Source organism: Meriones unguiculatus, chromosome 10 (assembly GCF_030254825.1).
Source record: "Meriones unguiculatus strain TT.TT164.6M chromosome 10, Bangor_MerUng_6.1, whole genome shotgun sequence".
Classification (NCBI taxonomy): domain Eukaryota; kingdom Metazoa; phylum Chordata; class Mammalia; order Rodentia; family Muridae; genus Meriones; species Meriones unguiculatus.
In genome coordinates, this window is record NC_083358.1 from 86,018,366 (window position 1) to 86,039,895 (window position 21,530).

At 34.0% G+C, this 21,530-nt stretch overlaps 1 protein-coding gene across 4 annotated transcripts in view; it reads left to right on the forward strand.

Annotated features, from left to right (window-relative positions):
- The window catches only part of Ptbp2 (polypyrimidine tract binding protein 2), a 58,707-nt gene that overhangs the window by 23,601 nt on the left and 13,576 nt on the right, over positions 1-21,530 (forward strand). For all 4 annotated transcript variants that reach the window (XM_021663344.2, XM_021663345.2, XM_021663346.2 and 1 more), the window contains exons 4-8: positions 137-309; positions 1,199-1,342; positions 5,616-5,780; positions 5,868-5,978; positions 14,447-14,642. In XM_021663344.2, the coding sequence (XP_021519019.1) occupies positions 137-309; positions 1,199-1,342; positions 5,616-5,780; positions 5,868-5,978; positions 14,447-14,642 (789 nt within the window). The remainder of the gene's footprint in view (positions 1-136; positions 310-1,198; positions 1,343-5,615; positions 5,781-5,867; positions 5,979-14,446; positions 14,643-21,530) is intronic.

Consider the following 21,530-nt stretch of genomic DNA (forward strand, 5'->3'; position numbering starts at 1 on the left):
GATCTCTTTTGAAACACTTATTTTATTTTTTAAATTTAAAAATACTTGCCTATGTTTTAAGGTTATGTTTAACTTTTCATAGAAATCAATATATTTTTTCTTCCTGATATAAAGAATATTTCTGAATTTCTTTCAGCCAACGGTAATGATAGTAAGAAATTTAAAGGAGAAGATAAAATGGATGGGGCACCCTCTCGTGTACTTCATATCCGAAAGTTACCTGGTGAAGTGACTGAAACGGAAGTTATTGCTTTAGGTTTACCTTTTGGTAAGGTGACTAACATCCTTATGCTGAAAGGAAAAAATCAGGTACGGTTTTACAAGTATTGCTCACATCTTAAACCTTAGATTACAGAGGATGGGAATGGTCTGTCACTTAACGAGGGAGTTAATTTTCTGACAAAATTTAAAATTCTTGCACAGTTTTTTGGCTCGTATTTTTTTAAATAGCAGAAACCAGGTCTCTAGTGGCATCTATAGCTTGAGTTTACCTCTCTGGTGGCATAGTAGAAACCTGGCTTAAATTTGGGCACTCATTCAGGGACAGTAGCCATAGGATCTAGGTGTATTGAACAGAGCATTCTAGTCTCAATTTTCTAATGACTAATGATTCTGTTTAGAGGAATTTATGAGCAGTATATTTTCTAAAATAGAGCTAATGTTATAATTGTAGCCATTTAAAATTTTTCCCTTTATGTTTTCCAAATGAGATCTCTAGGGTAATAATAATAAAATTCTAGTGCTAGAAGATGTTTCTTTTCTTTAGTTTTTGTTTAAAAAAAAAAACAGACTTATGGGGTGTAGTAAATCATTAAGTTAGCTCTAATTATATATTTAAAATTAAGAGATTTCTAAGATATATTTTATTATTTTCAAATTATGTAATGTTTATGGCTCTATGCATGTGAATGGAAGTACCTACCATAGCCAAAGTGTCACATTTTAGGAATTATAGTTTAAAGTACCTGTGAGACATAGTAAGTAGGTATATGTCAGGGTGTGGTCTTGGGTCCTCTGGAAAAGCAAAGTGGTCCTAACAACTGTCTCTTCCAGCCCTTCAGTAAATGTCAATGAGAGTTATATTGTAGGCAGTTTTAACTAGCAGACTAGATTACATAGATACTTGAGTAGTTTGAGTTAAAAATGGTAATTTTTATTTAAATTTAATTCATGGTATTTTTCTAAACTCATTTTTCAGGCATTTTTGGAACTGGCAACAGAGGAAGCAGCTATTACTATGGTTAATTACTATTCTGCTGTGACACCTCATCTTCGTAACCAACCGATTTATATCCAGTACTCCAATCACAAAGAACTAAAGACAGACAATACATTAAACCAAGTGAGTGTGTATAGGTAATAAATAATATGGCTGATAGCATCTTAAGACTAATACTTAGAAAATAATTTTTCTGTGTACATTTTTGTTTCAATTAATTTATGTGTGTACATATTAAGTATTCACTTAAAATATGTGGCTTTCTCTACTCATTTTCATGGTGTCAGTTATTATTAAATTAGTTTTATTATTTTAAAGGCTTTGTCAGATTTCTATTTCTTCTTACAGGTTTAAATTTAGTTTTGAATATGGGAATTGGGGCTGAGGGTTAGTTGAACATGCTTGAGTCCCTGGCAAGTAACTGTATTCACAGCTAGAAGTTAGATACAAGAGAGGAGGGGGAATATGTGGGGTGGGGAGGCTGGAGAGACTGTTGGTGAGATACAACTTGTTAAGATACACTGTACTCCTCGCTGCTTAAACTTAAGTTAGGAAATGCAGTGCCTCTGATTATTCTTGGTGTTCTTTCATTAGGAAAGTTTTTATTTTCCCTTTCCTAATGATGTGTTAATTTCCTTGAGAAAAACTAAGAATGAAGAATATGAGAATGTTGGCTTTTAAGATATGGTACAGAAGATATTTAATGTTAGAATGGCATAAGAATGCTTTTAGACCCAAACATGGTAAAGTGCTGTAATGGTCTAAGAACTTTTATTTTCTTTAGCAGTGCTTCTAAAGGTTACAGTATGTAGTTGCTTTTAGTAAGATTATCATTAAGTGTGGTGCTATGGATGGATTAAATCCAAGGCCTTGAACATGGCTGTTTGAGCGTTCTATCACTGGGCTATGTCTCTATCTTCAAAGATTCAAAGGAAAGAAGTATATGAAAAGGGGAACAAAAATGGGGAGTCTCTAGATGTATAATTTTAAATAGGGATGATTACTTAAAGCCCCATATAAAGGGAAATTTGGAATCATGAATTTCAAAGTGGTTAGGCAATAAATCACTTACTCTAGCTGCTTGATTACACACACAAGGACTCTTCAAATTAAGTCAGGTTTTTAATTTTTGAAAGCCCTTCTGTCTTTTTGGTCATTTTTTATGTAATGGTTTGGCAGAACAAACAAACAAACAAACAAAAAAAAAAAACTTTGCAGTTCTTTGAGGATTCTAAGTACAGTTTTATTTTTAAAATAGCTTAGCAGAGTTTGAATGATACCTCCTTCAGTTTTACCTTTAGTTTATCTTGTTCTCATTCTCCTTTCTTGCTCTTCATTCATATTTGAGAATGGACAAGTATAATTTTGTTAGACTGACATAATTTCCCCCAGGTTAAAATAAAGAGCAATTGGATGCCAAGTTAGTCCCCTCTCCCTAACCTACAAATGCCAGAGGCATTTATTAAGCTAACAAATGTGCCTTTTAGGACTTTAGATTCTTTTAAGGAATGGTTTTGTTGTTTTTAGTGTTGAGGTGATGAGTCAGAGGCAAGAACTGAGTTGCTTGTTCATTACCTAGACTTCCTATTAATGTGTGCTTGTGCTCTGTCTTCCTGTCTTGTGAACCTTCCAGTTGCTGCTCTGATTCCTGTTTTTTTGTTTTTTGTTTTTTTTTTGTGTGTGTGTGTGTGTTGTTGTTGCCAGTATAAATCCCAGCTTGCTGTGTATTTCCACTCATTTTTTTTTTTCTGTTTCCGGAATTTGATAAAAACCATTCTCAGCCTAATGTTTAGTATTTGCTACATTTTTATTCACTTGTAGTTATTTTAATATTTCATATTAAAAAAAGGAAGTAAAAATGTGTTTAGCTATGAACTCTTTTAAAACAATTTGTTAAATCACTGAGTTCTGTCATTTTATTCATAATTACCTATATACTTTTCTCTGTTCCTTGCTACTTCTGTCACTTAGATGACACAACTATTTATGTTGAGTCCCACCCACAAAGTTATTTTGCATGTTTGTGTTTGGTAAAGGTCCAGAACACCTGTTGTTCGCATCTTCTCCCTTATGGCCATTTATTTGCCTTTACTTCTATCCCAAAAGTAATGATGAGTAGGTTCTCTAACTGGATGAGATTTTTCTTGCTTGATGTCTTGCTCTCACCTATAGAAGGAATGCTGATGGACCAGTCTGGGCTATGTATAGATAAGATAAAGACTTATCTATAAACAAATAGAAAAGACACCTAATAGCAGATTTTGGAGTAAATTTGCAAGGATGCTTGAATACTCCTATATTGGTTACTAGAATGTACATTGTTAAAGAGTCATTTTTGAAAACAGAAATAATCTCAAGTTGAGCATATGCATATTCTGTACTTAATAACTGCACTCCTAATTATGTGGTTGAGAAAACATATATGTAAATAAAAAGATATACCAAAAGAAAATCATGGAGCAACCATTTCATTGTAGTAGTCTACAGAAAGAGTTGTGTTATATTCATGGCTACAAAAGAATGAACAAGCTCTGTGTATCTGCAAAGCATAGGTGTACATTATAAAATGGTGTTTTTTGAAAGAAGCCAGATCAAAGTAGAACACAGGTGTTGTGATTCTATTTCTTTTTTTTTTTTTTTTTTTTCAATGCAGTTTATTCAGGAACATTGAACAATCCTCGGACCCCGGGGAAAGCCAGCCCACAGCTTAAATAGCCTCTGGGTAGCCAACCCAGGCATGCCACGGGGGCAATGCAGATAGGTCCACATACATGGAAGCAAGCCAGATCCTCGGCCTTAGCCAAATGTGGAGTTGTTGTGATTCTATTTCTTTAGCTGGGAGAAGGCATGGCTCTGATTCTGACACATTTATAGTGTTCTAGGTTTTTTATTTTTTTGTGCTTGGTTGATAATTTTTTTTAGACAGGTCCTATTTGTAGTGTTTTACTGAGGTCTCTTTCCAGCATTTGAGTCCTCTTCTGTGTATATATAATATTTTGGAAACTTAAAAATCTAGATTTTTAAACTGTTTCATGTATTAAAACAAAGTTGTTACTGCTACTATGAGAAATAATTGTCAAGCTAAAAAAGATGTTTAGCGATGAATAAGCATGGAATTGATACCATAGAAGAAAGTCTTCTTATATAGATAGGATAATATACACTTTGTATAGATTTTTATCTCTGAACAGATAGTCACAGTCTGTATTGTTAAGGGGATTGGTACAATAAAGGAAACTTGGGTGACAACGTTGCAGGGAAAATGTCAACTTTTGTGTCTACTGAGTTTTATGCTGTGATATTGTGGTTCCTACCTTTAAAAGACACTTGAATTTAGAACAGATGTTAGTTGTGATATTTAATGCTGTCATTGTAGATAAATTTCTGTAGGGAAATGTTGCTCTTGAGGTCTTTTTGTTTTTCATAGTATTAAAATACCAATTAATTATTACCTTAACATGCTGTTTCATTTGTTGTCCGTGTGCTGATATATGCAATTTATGGTTTATATTATTAATTAGCATTTAAATGCTGTTTATTTAGATGTGTGTTGACTTTGAATTTTAGGCTTCATGATCCCTGGTTTTTCTTCTTTATTCTCATAAGCATATTCTTTTGTATTTTTCTCTTTCTTTATCCCTTAGATCTATTTATATTATTTATCTGCCAATAAAGATTTGTCAAACCATTAAGATAATTTAAAAGTTAATTAATAGTGCATTTTGCAATATTGGTTCTGTGTTACACTGACTATAATACCATTCATAGTATATAGAGATAACATTAATCTCTGATCAGAATTCTATGCTATTCTAGTTAGTTAGTTAGTTAGTTAGTTAGTTAGTTTTTGGTTCTTGGTTTTTCCAGACAGGTTTCTCTTTGTAGCCTTGGCTGTCCTGGATTCTTTGTAGACCAGAATGGCCTCTTAACTCACAGAGATCCACCTGCTTCTGCCTGTACTAGTGTTGGGATTGCAGGCATGCGCCACCGTGCCTGGCTCTGATCATAATATTTTATAGTATTAGTATGAAGAAGACTTATTTTTATCCCCTGTGTTCATTTATTAAGATTATGTTAGAAATAAGCTTAATCATGATTTTGACTGTGATTAGATCCTAATGAAAGATGACTTGTAGTCTCTTTCTAACAATGTACTCATTTCATAGAGTCAATAATCTGAAGTTAAAGTTTTATTTTTCTGTAAGTTTCTCTTTGAACTGTTTCTGGTTATAAGTACATGAAATTCTTTCAAAATAACTGGCATTGCCTATCTGTGTCAGCATTGGTGGCAGAGTGCTTAGGTAACTATTTTGAAAAAGAGACAGTAGTATAACATGTAACAAAGTGTAAGTAGAAACAATGGATGTGTCACTAACTACTTGTCTGTCAATTTCAGCGTGCTCAAGTAGTTCTTCAAGCTGTGACAGCTGTCCAGACAGCAAATACACCTCTTAGTGGCACTACAGTCAGTGAAAGTGCAGTGACTCCAGCCCAGAGTCCAGTACTTAGAATAATTATTGACAATATGTACTACCCTGTAACACTTGATGTCCTTCACCAAGTAAGTGTAATGTAATTTACAGAATTGCTTATAGCTTGAAGAAATAACATAGTAGGTAATAATGCCTTAATTTTAATGTTTTCACAGATATTTTCCAAGTTTGGTGCTGTATTGAAGATAATCACATTTACAAAAAACAACCAGTTTCAGGCTTTGCTGCAGTATGGTGATCCAGTAAATGCTCAACAAGCAAAACTAGTAAGTTTGAGCCTCTTTAAATAGTGATGTGTTTTTCATTGATTTGAGTATTAATTTAACTTAGAACTCATTTTAAGAATAATTATAGCTAGAGTCTTTCAGATGCGCTCAGTAGACTCCTGTCATACGTTCAATGCACATCCCATCTGTCTTTCTAAACGAGGATTGATCATCTTACCCCATGTCCGCTCAATTGATTATCTTTTTTAGGTGTATAGATTTCATTATGTTTATCATATCTTATAGGTCTATATAAGTGAGTATATCCCATGTTTGTCTTTCTCCTTCTGGGATATTTCACTCAGAATGATCTTTTCTAGATCCCAAGTGTTTTCAAAACAAAGACTCATGACCAAACCTTTGGCAGAGTACAGGGAATCATAAGAAAGAAGGGGAGTTAGTCTGATGGGGAAAGGATAGGAGCTCCACAAGGACCAAATATATCTGGGCACAGGGTCTTTTCTGAGACTGACATTCAACCAAGGACCATGTATGGATATAACCTAGAACCTCCATTCAGATGTAGCCTGTGGTAGCTCAATAACCAATTGGCTTCCCAAAGTGAGGGGAACAGGGACTATTTCTAACAGGAACTCAATGACTGGCTCTTTGGTCTCCCCACCCCCGAAGGGAGGAGCAGTCCTGTTAGGCCACAGAGGAGGGCCTTGCAGCCAGTCCTGAAGATACCTGATAAAACAGGATCAGATGATTGGGGAGGAGGTCCCCCCTATCAGTGGACTTGGAAAGGGGCACGGTGGAGATGAGGGAGGGAGGGAGGGACTGGGAGGGAATGAGGGATCGGGACACGGCTGGGATACAGAGTTAATAAAATGTAACTGATAAAAAAAAAATAAAAAAATAAGAATAATTATAGCGATGGTCATCTGTAATACAGGCTTCTGTTATATATTTGTTCATTTTGCTAGTAAACTTCCTCATCTTGGTAAGACAGTACAAAAGTTTTATGTACTTTTTGGTGGTAGTTGTGTAGTAACTTTTCAAGTTTAGTTCAGCTACTTGAAGATAGATGTAGTACAGATTCTGATCAGCTCTAGTTACATTGTATCTTACACAGTTTTTAAAGAATTTAAGATAGCTTTTGTTTGTGTTATTTTAAAATATAGTTTCTGAGTCTGCTTTTTAGTCATTTTTAGATATGGAAGGTAAGAATGTAGAGAACTAAAATTTCTCCTTGTCATGATGCCATTGAAAACACATAAAACCCTTTGCTTCTGAATGCCTAAATCCTTCTGTATAATTTATTCAATTTTGTTTTTACTGTTTAACTTCTTTTGCCATAGTATCTCATTATTTCATTACTAAATTATTAAAAATTCATACTGACTTTAATGTTATGAAACTATTAAATCAGCTCTTTATCTTAGCCTTACCTAATTTTTTACTTTTCATTCTTTTGTTTTTGTACTATTTGTGTTCTCTAATATTTCATTAATTTCTCTGGGTCAAGATTAGCCATATGAAAGCGGGACCAGTTTTATATTGTTTTGTTTCCTTTCACATAAAGTATCATATTTGGCCAGTATAAATGTTTCAAAATTTTAAAAAAAAGTCATAGAGGTAAAATGACTCTTCACTTTCTTCATATAAAACAATGTTAAGATTTAAAGAGGTACATTATCAGCTTTTCAGGTATTTCAGTTTAACCTACTTGTTCTCCTGTTATATAATATTTTACTATGCTCTCCTTTTCAGACACCAGTTAACTATTAGAATTCTTTCTTGCCAAAATAATTCTTCACATGCTTTGTCTCCCAACTTTGGAAAGTCTTTATATTTATCGAGTTATCAAAAATGAATGTGGTATGAGATTATAGTCTTAGAAATTACTGGAAACTGATTTTTTATGGCATTTTCCACACTGTCAAATGTATTTGTAAATGATGCACATTTTTTGATGTGTATTATATATTTGTTTGTTGGCTTGTGCCTGTTTTCTAGAGGAAAATATTGACAAAGGATCAGTGAATAGGAGTTTGATTAGGATTTAATCTATATGTTACAGAAAAATACAGTTGATGTGTATATCTTTTCTGAAGCAATCTTTATTTAAAATTATGATAAACTGTCACAACTGTTTTATATGTGTATGCACAGATAAACATCTGACCCTGTTTGTATTTACATATGCTTAACTGAAGCTTTCTGTACAGAAGTCTAAAGTGATAGTTTTAATAATTTTAATAGTAATATACTTTCTTAAGTACACATTCTGGTAGTTGAACCTTTTAGGGAGGAAACGTTATTCATTTTACACACTTCCTTGCCCTATTTTCTCTACCGATCTACAATCTTCATGCCTATATCAAGGGTATACCTAGAGAATATTATATAGTATCGTATCATCTGACAATTGAAAATGTTATACTTTTTTTTGAGTGTCATCAGAAAGTAGTCATTTTTCATCGAAAATTATTTCACAGTTTTTTAGTCAGCAGTACTCTGACACAGTATCAGAGACTGCACTTTACTCAGTGTCTCTCCTCCCCTCATTTGTCAAAATCTGTTTTAAAAGTCAGACAGGAATTCTAGTACTTTCTAGCAAAATCTAACGCTTATATCTATCTTTAGATATATATACCTTTTTATGCTTCATCACCTGTCTAGTATCAGTATAGAATCTATAGATCTGTAGATCTCATTCTTTGCTACCTACCTCAGGTTATATTAATAATAATGGCATAATTGTCTTCTCTACTTTGACTTTTATTTTTCCATTTTTGACTGCTTATCATCAGGATTTCAAATATACTCAAACATCTAGTAAATTGACTTCAGATCTTGCTGATTGTGCTGCTGTGCATGTCTCTCCATCTTCCATTCTTCCTCTCTGTTTTCGTTTGTAACCAGACTTTATACGAAAGCTGTTTGCTGCTTATATCTTTTCAGTCTTCCTCATTTCTCTGTCTAGCGTAATTTGGTTTTTATCTCTAGTTACCTAACCTACCCTTCAAAGTGTAAGTAGTGGTCATTAGAGTAGTACAATTTCAGTAGTAGTTTTCAGTCTTTATCTTGCTTAACCTGTAGGTAATGATTGACATTGTGAACCCCACTTTCTTAATTTTTTTTTTCTTGGTTTCTGACATTTCTGTGTTTCTAGATTTCTCCTACCTCTTTGGTTGTCTTTTCCCCTTTCAACACTCTGTTTCTATTTGGCAGACTTCTACTCACACAACTTAAAATTATCTTTGGTGTTTCCATTAACTTTTCTAGCCCAGAACTTAACTAAAAGACCCAGACTAGGAATCTAGCCAGTCATTGTACACTTTCAAACTTAAACTGTTCTCATTTCAGCTTAGGGTTCCTATTGTTCTCTTTGTCTATAGTACAAGATACCAACATCATTCTCATTAACAAACCAGAACTTGGAATTATAATTTTTCCTTCCATCCTATTTCCAGATACTGATTCTGATTACTGAATTCCTATTTGTTTATCCTTCAACTCTGTTACCACCCTAGTTTAAACAGATTTTACTCAAACATTTTTTCTCTGATTTTTTTTTTTTGCTGATGTCAATGTGCAGAATCACCTGTTTGTAGCTATAGTTTACGTTAATGCTGATGCGATACAAAGTTTTGTGCTTAAAAACAGCAATGCTGTAAAATTTCCCTGTTTAGTTTTAATTGTACATAATAGGCTTAAAACATTTTAATACCTGTATTTCATATATATAATCATATACATTTTTACTCCCTTTCTTGTTCCTGTTTATTCCTTTCCCATATTAGTCCCCTTTCTACTTCATGTCAAGCTGTGTGTGTGTATGTGTGTGTGTGTATGTATGAGCATACCACTGAGTATCATTGAGATCACTTACAGGAGTATGTGTAAGGGAGCCATGGGTCTTAGTTACTTTTTGCTTGTAGTGAACAGACACTATGACCAAGGCAACTTACAAGAGACTTTGTTGGAGGCCTTATCCTTATCCTTTCCAACAGTTCCCACTAACTGGGGATGAAGGATTCAAACATGAGTCTATGAGGGTCATTCTCTCAAACCACCAAAGGAGGGAACTTCCCAGTGCCTACACTACTGAAGAAAATGTCTTTCCCTTGTAGTCATAAGTACCTGTATATTCTCACTATCCTCTTTCTGTTTGATGAAACGTAGGCATGTCAAGTCTTCAATAGATCTTGTTCAGGTAATTACAAATGTTGAGCACTCAGTGCAAGGTTTTGTCATGCCCAGAAGACGGTTTCAGTAACACTTCATCCCTTCTGTTGGCTCTTATAATTTATGTTGGTCCCTGAGCCTTGGAGGGAGTGCCTCTGTAGTAACTGTTGCTTAATGCTGAAAGAAGTTTCTCTAAGCCAGAGGTGGCACTAACACTTTTATGAACATAAATATTTAGAAGGCAGTTAGAAAACATCATATTCACTTGGTAATGATAAGAATTTTTGACACAAACTCATTTTATGCAGAACAACCTGAGCTGCTGGTCCTTGACCAACAGTTGAGTAGCACTGGTCTGGTCTAAGCCATCAAGACATCATTGTTGTAAGTAGTAATTAATATTTACTAATAATTATCTTTTAGTAAAGCTGCTGTTAATCCTAAACATCTGTATAACCAAATCACCACACAGAGATTGGGTTTATTTGGTTAACCTAGTACACAATGCTGAGCAATAGTTACTCCCTCTTAAACCTCCAAGCCCTCATAGTTTCTTAACATTTAGATTTCCCACATTATACTTGCTTTTAGTGATATATTAGGTCCAGTCCATCTCTCCAGGTAGTTCCAAGATCTCCTCCCAGCTTGGCTCTCCTCTCTCTGCCCCGTCCTCTTTTTTTCTCACTCATTTCCTACCCTCTGGCTCCTACGCTCTTTCTTGTCCTCTGGCTCCTTCCCTCTCCTTGCTCAACATTGTGGCTAGTTGCTTTATTTTGGCTTGTTTACACAAAGTTGAGACAGGATGCTTAGAATAAGTATCACAATGCAGTATCCAGATTGAAACCAGAAAGTAGCGGGGGTGGGGGGATCAGTATTTGAATGAACAAGGGTAAGGTGTATACATTTCAAAAGAACATTATACCAACACATCATCCTCTTGTAGATATCTACATCAGTCTCAAGGTACTTGGCTGAAACCTGCCACCTCTGGATCTTAGGCTATTCCCAGTAATTTCCACAGGCTACACGATGATTTCAACTTAGTCATATTACTTACTTTACTAATGTCCTTCAGTGACTATCCTTTATCCTTACGTAAAGCCTGTAGTCATTAGTGTGGTTTAGGAGAGTAAATGTTTGCTTGTTTCTCAAGTCTCATTTCCTCCTTTTTCATTTGTGTCAAACTTTTTAAAATATTTAGTAGACGTGCTTTCGGCTTACAGTGTGCTATTCCATTTTTGTTTTTCTCTTCATTTTTTTATTCCTTTTTTTGTTTTTGTTTTTGTTTTTAAACCAAATACAAGCTTAGAAATTTCTTGATGGAGACCTCTTTCCAAACTATGCTTTGAATTAGGTTAGATTTTTATAATTATCTCTTAGAGAATTATGTTTTATGTTAGTATGAGTGGACACTTTATCTACTTTGTTCTCTATTGCATTGACATTTGAGGTGATAAACTGAAGCCATAGTAACAGTCCTAGTTATCATAAGTAAATGGTCTTCATATTTTTGTAAGAAAACTCATACAGTATGCTGGGAAAGCAAAGATACTCTCTGCATCGGCTTCTTAATAACAATTTTAAAATTGGAAGGTGTAAAACTGATTGAGGCATGTAAATACCCCAGCTTTAAATGTTGTTTTTACAGCAAAATTAAACAACAACGCGTGAGTAGCAAATGTCATTTTGTTTTTGTTATTTGAAATATATGAACAGTTAATGTTTTGTAGGTAATGATGCTAAGACATCTAGAATCTTTTTCCTCTTGTCATCTTGTTTTAGCGTACCTGTGGGGTTACATTTTAGCTTTTATTGAGACAGCAATAGTAAAACTGAGATCGTTGTAGTACTTGGGTCATGTCCTTCAGTCCTTACAGAGAACTCACAGCAGATGTTCTAAGAGACCTTTCTGATGGTACTTTGTAGACAGTTTGTTTGAACTTGCTTAATACTTCCTTTCAGTTTTTATATTATGCATTCCACATTCATAGGAATTCATAGTGGATCAGTATTTTTAAAAGAATTCCACATAATCTACTAATATGGAGCTTTATGTTAATTACTGTTACAATCCAACTTTATATTTTTAATTTTTTTTCCAATTTTATATTTTTTATGTTAGTAATTTTCCTCACTTTTTAAAACCAGATAGTAAGATATTCAGAGAATTTGGAATTTTGGAGTCTCCCTGAAGCACCTAATTCTTACGCCCAGAAGCGTCTTACTGCAGCAAGTTACATATAAGTAATGCCCTTTAAGTATCTGCATATTAAATCATTGTACTGTTTTAATTGTATGTTCTATTTTAACATTTTCTTGATTTTTATGCTTTTGTTTTAGCTATAAAAATTTCTGACTTATTATTTTTACTTAGTGTATGAACGTTCATTGAAAATAGGAACATTTGAGAAGCTTTTCCTTGCTTTATCTTGAGCTTTAACTGCCAGTAATCTTTGCTCCAGCCAGATCATTGCATTCCTGGTGGCTGCATCCATCTCAGAACTGGTGTGTGTATCACTATTCTTTTTTGGGATTGCAAATACAGCTTGAAATGAAGCTCGCATAATTTTTTTAGCATGAATTTTCTTTCTCTCTTACAATCACCGTACTTCATTCAACCTTTGAAAAATATCTGGATTCCTATTTTCTTCTTTATTCCACACAATTATAGTTTAAATGATGTCTGATTGTTTCTCCAGCTCTTCCCAGTCTATGTGTAACTGTGTCTTTCACCAGCATACAGATATTTTCTAAAAGTTAAAGTTGAAACTATCAAAGATTCCTAGATGGTGTTGTAATAATTGTTATATTGATTGTGGGTAATTTGTCATTCTACCCTAATATTTCATTAAAATAACACTTTCAAAAGTCTATTGTAGATTTAGTAATTTTCTGTTAGTACTGTTAGCATTAACTTAGGAATGGTGACTCAGAGCAGCTCTATGAGATATTTTCTCTTTGATAATATTTAAAGTTACCTAGTTGTAAAGTTTTGCTACTCATAAACTGGTAGACATTTGCATCATTGATACTCAATGCCAGATAGATTGCATAGAAGTCACGAATTCTGTCACGTAACTCACATCCACTTGACAGGAATGCCTTTACTTACTCTGAATACGCTACCATCAGGAATGCCTTTGTATTAGTGTGTTATATGCTTCCAGAGGAGGCTGATGGATTATTTTACAGTAAATTGTTGATAGAGTTGCTATATTTGGTTTCTACTTTTATGTGGTATACATTCTTTTATGTGATGGTTTGCTTCATCCAAATGTAATTTAAGTTAAAATGTGTATGAAATACCTTTAAGTTAGTTTTCACCAGCCCTGTGATCTTCTGGTGTGAAGCTTTTTTGCTGCTTTTCTGCTCAGTAAATAGTTGTAAAATTTCTGTATATTGAGGGGAAAGAATTATTAAATTTCTGTATATTGAGGGGAAAGAATTATTGTTCCAGAGAGTAAGAACATTTTAATGTTTTGATTTCAAGCTTTATATACTTAAGCAATACAGAAATTTACTTTTTAAATTAAAAAGACTTTTTTATTTTTCTGATGAAAATTAATGCTATGTTTTTGTTTTCATTTATGTTTTTTATTATACCTTGTTGAACTAGAAATGATACACGGCAGCAAAAATCGTAGTAGTAAGATAGTTAATAAATCATGATAAACTTTGACATGTATGATTCTATATTTAATTCCTTCAGTAACCATCTTTGAAAGCTTGGTGGGCCTTTTCCGTTCTATTTTTTATACAGATACTCAGAGTAAAATAGTGGTCTAACAATGATGTACTTAAGTCTAGGCTTTTATTTCTAGGCAGCACTTCTTTTATTCCAGAAACTTCTGGAATGATATTGGCCTTTCTAAATTACATCAAGATAATTCTGATTCAGGTCAAACATTACATTTTAAGGAAGTGCTTGTTTTTGCTTCATTTCATGGGAATTGTTATGTAATATCTTGGGGCTACATTTAGTTGTATGAGGCGGTTTCATAGTGTGGCGCCCAGAAGTAGTTATATCAAGTCGTTAATATCGTAAAAAAATGTGCGTATAACATATTGTTCAAATGAGTAAATACTGTTAGGGCTGACTGTGTGTGACTATTACCAGTTTTTATTTTTTAGAGCTGTTTACAACTTTATTTTATTAAAAAGTGTTAGCATTGGTGATAAAAAGGTGTATTTTAGAGTTAAGTAGCATTTCCTATTTAGTAGAACACATTGAGAACAGAAGTAGCATGGCTTGATGTATGAAATTTCAATCCTTTTCCTGTTTTTGCTAACTTTCAAATTTAAGATGCCTGATAACACTTTATTCACTTTCACAGGCCCTCGATGGTCAAAATATTTATAATGCTTGCTGTACCCTAAGGATTGATTTTTCCAAACTTGTGAATTTGAATGTAAAATACAACAATGATAAAAGTAGGGATTATACGCGACCTGATCTTCCCTCTGGAGATGGCCAGCCTGCATTAGACCCAGCTATTGCTGCAGCATTTGCCAAGGAGACATCCCTTTTAGGTATGATTTTTACTGTCTGTACCACCTTTCTTCCATTGTTCAGTGGGAAAGTGCCTGTTAAACTACTGTAAGTATAATTAATCTTCTATTTTGAAAATGAAGAAATTATGTTCATATTTTATAAGTTTTGTTTTTGTTCAGAAGGTTGTGTGAATTCCATTACAAGGAAGCCTTTAACTTCCTAAGTATAATTAAAAGTATATTCCTTTTACCTTTTTAATTACCTAACTTTTCTCTCATGCAACTCATAAAACAAAAGAAGAAAAACTGGAATAAAGAATATTGTTTATTAAAATATGTATGCTTCAGATTTCATGCCTTGTCTAAGCCTACGGCATTTATGCCTACTTGTTTGGGTTAATATGCAGAAATAACAAAGTATTAACAAAGATAAAAATAAGGGTGTGTGTACATGGAATTTTTGTTTCGGTTTGGTTTTTTGCTTGTTTGAGACGGGTTTTCCCTGTGTAGCCTTTGCTGTCCTGGAATCTCTTTGTAGACCAGGCTGGCCTTGAGCTCACAGGGATTGGCCTTCATCTGCCTCCCCAGTACATGGAATTTTTAGAAATATCCTGTACCATAAATTTTGAGAAATTGTAAATGAGGATTTTTCTATAAAATGTGTATCGCTCTTCCTTTGATCTTTGTTATTTATTTTTTATCTTACCGTGGATTTGTGCTACTAATGCACAGTACAGTGTAAAAATAAGTAACTGGAAGTTGATGGACTGGAGATTGAGGGGAGAAATATAAGTTAGAATAAGCAAACTGATTTATAATGTCAAAATTTAGTTTTCTTGATTTTTTTTTTATGTTTGAGAATTTTAATTTTGTGATTTGCAATACTATCTTTATTTTTATTTATGTTTGGATGTTTTCCCTGCATGTATGTTTGTATAACACATGTCTGCAATGTCTGTGAAGGGTAGAAAAGGGCACCACATTCTCTGAAACTGAAGTTTATAGACAGTTGCTAGCTGCCAAATGGGTTTGGGTCCCAGAACCCAAATCCATGTTCTCTGCAAGAGCAACAAGGGCTCTTGACCTCTTAGCCATCTCTGTCTCCAAGTAATATTATTTTTAAGTCAGGATTACTATCCAGAGAGAATCCAAGACTGATGGTTGAGAAAGGAGAAAGTAGCTTTTAAAATTTTAGTTTATGTCCATCATTTAAAAAAAAAAAGATGAGAGTTGAAAATATTTATTATGGATATGTTACAGTTGTGTCCTTGTACGTATATGATTGGAATGTATATGAACGGAGTTCATGTTCCAGAGCCATTTGCAGTTAATTCTAATGATGACAGACAAAACTGACCCTTTATACCAGCATTTGGTGTCTCTAGCACAAGCCACTGCTGTTGTTTGTGACTGAAGATAGTAAGTACATGTTTTCGGTTGCTAGCAGTGTTCCTGACAAAATCTTATTTGCAGTGTGGTTCTGGTTGAAGTCTTACTTAATTCATAGTTTACAGTTTTTAGTGGCAGTGTCAAAATTGAGACCATAATAAATGATAGACAGCTTTTGCTTTTAACTTTTTACTTGACAGAACTTGTACAAAAGAAGAAAAAAGACCTTGGTAGCTTCTGGCATTCTTCTAAGCACTTGACAGGTATATTAGTGAAACCTTTAATAGCCAAATAAAGTAGGTAGTAGCATCAAGATTTTATAGTCTCTAAGAAAGTTAAAGCACGTACCACTTCTTAAAAAAACAAAAATTAAGGGTAAAATACCAAAAATGTCTGCCATTAAGGATTCTAAGAAACTGTGTGTGTATGTGAATCCTAAGGAGAGAAGACATATTTTGAAATCATTTGGAGTATTGTATAACTTTTTGCTGTGATCTTAAGGCTTTAGTGAAAGAAATGTAAATCATAAAATGAAACGAAGGTGGCTCAATTGGTAAAGTGCTTGCTCTGTTGGCATGAGCTATTAAGTTTGAATCTCAAGTACGTATGTAAAAAGCCCGCACAATAGCTGTCATCTCTGACCTCAGGGTGGAGAGTAAAGAAGGAGGTGGAGAATCCTTGCAGCTCATTAGCCAGCCTACTTGGTGAATTCCAGGTTAAATGTGAGGACTTAAGCTAAATTCATTCATCTTTTACTTGTTTTAATTGTCTACATTTGTAAGTGAACTTTTTACTTTATCCTTAGGTGGTTTTAAAAGTAGGTTGAGTGTAACTTTAAAAACTCCAATAATAGACTTCAGTTATGGATATTCACCAGAGATAACATTCATATGTTTTGGTCTATCTGCCTTCTATTAAGTACATTTTTGGCACAAAATTAAAATCATTTTTAGCTTGTGTCTGTTACTGTTATTGCCATTTAACTTAGAACTTTTAAATAGAAAAAGAAATTCTAATAACTTACAATGGATATACTTACATCCTCATTGGTTTTTGTTTTCTTGCTGCTGCAGTACATTGAATCTTTGAAAGTGGGTGATGAAGTCTATTTTTATTTTAAAGAATGTCTTAAATTGTTTCCTAAGATTATATTTCTGGAACTACTGAAAAAACAATAAAAATTATTAATAGTTTTACAAGTTTTTTTTGTTTTTTTTTGTTTTGTTTCTTTGTCTTTTCCTGGAAGCTATGTATTCATTTGAAAAACATAAATGTTGTAGAAGGCTGTGTTTTATCAGCATGGCTTTCTTGGTTGAGACAATGTCATTGTATAGTCCAGAGTTGCCGGGAATATGCTTCCTTCCCTGGTTGACCCTGTACTTTTGATTTTTCTTCCTCAACCAGTGCTGAAATTACTGGTTTGCTCCATTATACCTACCTTTCTTTCTTTATTTCAAAACATACATTTACTGCAGGAATGTATCATTAACTGTAAACTATTTTGCAATTTTTAAATAGGTGTTATTTATAATTTTTCAGTTGTCTGAAGTGTTTGGATGGTGTTCTTACAAAGTACTTACTAGAGACTTATGATTTTTTAGGGTATGAGCTGAGTCTTCAACTTGTTTTAGAATTGTTACTGTCTGAAAAGTATTCTTAATAACTGTTCTCGCTGTGCTTTTTTAAAAAATACGCTATGTCTTCTAAACATTTTTTTGAGACAAGGTCTTGATCTTGCAAGACCTATTGCAGTTTTGGGGTGCTGAGATGATACATATGTGCTTCATGTTTAGCTCAGTGCTATGTTTCTTAAAAGTTGTTTTGAAACACATTACAGGGTCATTCAGTGTTCCATGTGATGTTGACACTTTTTTTTTGTTTTTTGTTTTTGTTTGTTTGTTTGTTTTTGCCTGTAAGGATATTTTATTGGTGTCTACTACAGAGTACAACAAAAGTAATGGTGGCGAGATTCCTTTCTTGATCAGTCTTTCTCAAACAAGTATTGAAATAATTGCTACAGTAGGCCTTTATTTAAAAGATTATATATAGTTAAATATTCTGTCAAATAGATGGGGCTATACTTTGCTTTTTATATTTAGCTGCTTCAATGAATGTCATTACTTATTTTAAAATATTTTATTTTAAATGGTAATTATTTTAAAACTATCACTTACCTATCCCTGGTTTTCCTGCCTCTTTTACTAGGAATCATAGTGTTTTGGAAAATGTATTCACAAAAGGTAGACAAGTACTTTATAGTTACTTAGAAATGTAACATTTAAATCTATAATCATAAGCTTGGCAGTCTATTTATTCACTCACATACTCCTTCAGAAAACAAGGTGGTCAAAAATTATTGATTATAAATTGATACATAGTTTTGTTAAGGTAAATGTTACTGTATTAAGATTGCTATTAATGTAAAAATTGCTAGAATTAATTTTTCATGATCATGTTGCCACTTAAAAATAGTAAAGCAAGTAATTTCATCAAAAATATAGCTTGAATAAAATAACATCCATTCTTAGAATAGCAGTAGTAGCAAAGAGCTGAACAGTTGATGATTCTGAGATGTAACATATTTTATAAAGGTTAATTTGTACTCCATGTGTTTTTTTCTACATGTGCTGGCTATTGAAATCACTGAAAATGAATGGGAATGGGTCCACGGCATTTATATGTATTTTTTAACATCGCAAAATGTTTTAGTAAACGAGTTAAAAATCAACTGCTATTGGAATTTTTTTTCTGTATCAAATTTTTGGGGTTTAGTAGTTATTTATTATGGCCTTGTAAAAAGACATAGCCATTGCACAGTATTTTAATTTTTTTATTCGTCATAATTTACTTGAAGTAATTTTAATGATAAAATATTTTATTGTTTGGTTTTCTATTTCTTCCTTTTATGTGCAATCCTAAAATTACGAAGTTTATTTCAGAATTTGAAAGCTTTTGCGTTTGTTGCTTTTGAATGGGTCATTCACATGGAAATATTTTACAATTTGCATTTATATTTTGATATTGTCTGACTCAGTGAATCCCACATTTCTGTAACAACATCAGTAGTGATCACCATGGGTTATTACTTTTTTTTCCTACTGTGTTTTAAGTCAGCACTGATATCATATGTCATATCTCAAGTATTGCCACAGTGTCCCCAGGTTTTCTTACTATACATCACCTATGTATTACATCAAGTATTGTGTTATTAATTCAATAGAAACAAGAATCTTGACTGTGTGGTCCTGCTACAGTCTGGCCCTGACAATCTCTGTGTAAAACAGACTGCCTTCAAACTCAAAATGTTTGTCCTTCAGCTTCCTACATGCTGGTACTCCATGCCTATGCTATGTCACCAAACCAGGCAGCGGATTTTCATTTTCCCTCTTTTTCTTTTTTTAATTTAATTTATTTTTTCTTTTATTGAAAATATTTTTCCCTCAAATAACTTATCATGATTAATATTATCCTTCCCAGTTCCTTCCTACCTAACCCGATTCTGATCACTTTCTTTTTGACTCTCATTAGAAAACAAACAGGCTTCTGAAGGATGATAAAACAAAAACTAACATATCAGCATAGGACAAAACCAGCAGAAAGAAAAGAGCCCAAAAGCATAAGGAACAGATATAGATGTAGCAGCCTACTGGCTCATACACTCAGGAATCCTCCACAAATAGAAAACTGGAATAAAAGAAAAATAATTTAAAAATAAAATTGAAAAGAAAGATGTTGACATGACATGAGTCAAGGAGCTTCTAGAGATGCCGTTGAGCTAATTTTCTGTTGCCCATACACTGCTGAGCATGAAACCTTACCCTTACGAATAGTTTTGTTTTTGTTCTTTTTTTCCTCAGTGAGACTCCCTTGGACAAAACTAATTTTCATTTGCCAGAGGTTGTGGGTTACTAATGGGACATGTATCTACCTGTACTTTCAATCCTAGGACCCTGTCTGGTGTAGCTCTGTGCTGGCCCTGTGCATGCTGCCTCAGTCTGTGCTGTCCTTGGCATCCTTCTTCCTTTGTGGTTCTTGAAATCTTTCCACCACCCCTTCAGATGTGTTTCCTTAACCCGAGGGCAGGGATTTGATTGAGATATTTCTTTTGGGCCTGAATGTTCCAAGGTCTTTCACTCTGTCATTGTCGATGTTGGTCTCTGTATTTGTTCCCGTCCAAGTATTTAACCTGAATCAAAATTTCTTTTCTTTTCTTTTCTTTTCTTTTCTTTTCTTTTCTTTTCTTTTTTCTTTTTTTTTTTTTGACACAGGAAAAAGGTTTTATTTAAGATTGTGGGAAATTATCAACATACAAAAATGTACAGGTTAATAACATCCTGACTAGCTACTAGCAAAGAACTCGTCCTAGCATGCAGGGGGTTACAGGCACCCACTCTGACAACATATTCTTATGAGCATCCTTTAAATCTTCCTTCTGCCTGCTTATTTAAAAATGCCTAACATGCCAGACCTAGGCTTGGTGTTTCATGCCTTGCATTAGCCCTCCGGAGGCAGAGGAAGGGGTAGGAGGACCCTAATATGTTGATGGGACACTTTGGGAGTCTACCTTCAGCACCGCCAATTACTTACTACAATTCACGGACACTCAGGCGGGCCCCATTCTTATCTGTCAAACGGGGCCTCACCTATCTCAGCCACAAAGCGGGCGGCAATGAATCTGCTACACCGGCACTAGTTCTAAGGTGGGAGGCAGACAAGCCAGGGCACTACGTGGAGACTACTTCACCTTGGAGCTCCTCAGTTCACTCACTTCTTTCTTGCAGTTTTCAACCTGCGCTTGGGTCCGAGGCAGCCGCATGGCTGGGCACCAAGTCCAGGAGGGTCGGCCTCCAAGACCGGGGCAGAAAGCTCAAAATTTCTTTTTAAAGATATTTATAATTGGATTATTTAGGCAGAGTTACTTACAGTCCTTGTATTTAAAATAATAATAATAAGAGCAGGAAATGTTTGGTATTGGTTGTTGTTATCTATCTGCATAATTTCTTTTCATACTGTGATAACCCTTCCCTTCTGCCCCAACTTCATAATATAACACATGATAAAGAAGCCTAAATTAAGCTTTTAGAAAGTTGCTAGTTTTACATTGCTCTGACTGTTCCTCTACTCAGTGCATTTGAGCTTATGAGATCTCTGAAGAAGACATGTAACATGTGGTTCCTCCATGTTTATTGACTTAAGTTAGGCTGGAGACAGATTGTGACTTGATATGGTAATGTGGAACCTTCATTCTATTTTCTGCTAATGGATTTAGTATTCACTAATGACAGCTGTCCTTCTGTCACATCTTTTTTTATTAGCAAAAATTTAGATTTCTTTTTCCTCCTGACTAAGCTAGACCTTTACCTTGTGATAGAGTGTGTGCATAACAATTCTGGTCTTTTCTTTCCCTTAATTTTGGAGTGGAGGCAGTACTGGAGAGTAAACCTAGGACCTCATTCCTATTTAGGCTTATGCTGTAATCACTCAGCCTATCCATAAGTCTGTGTGGAGCAGTAAATGCCTCAGTTTCTTTGCTACCAA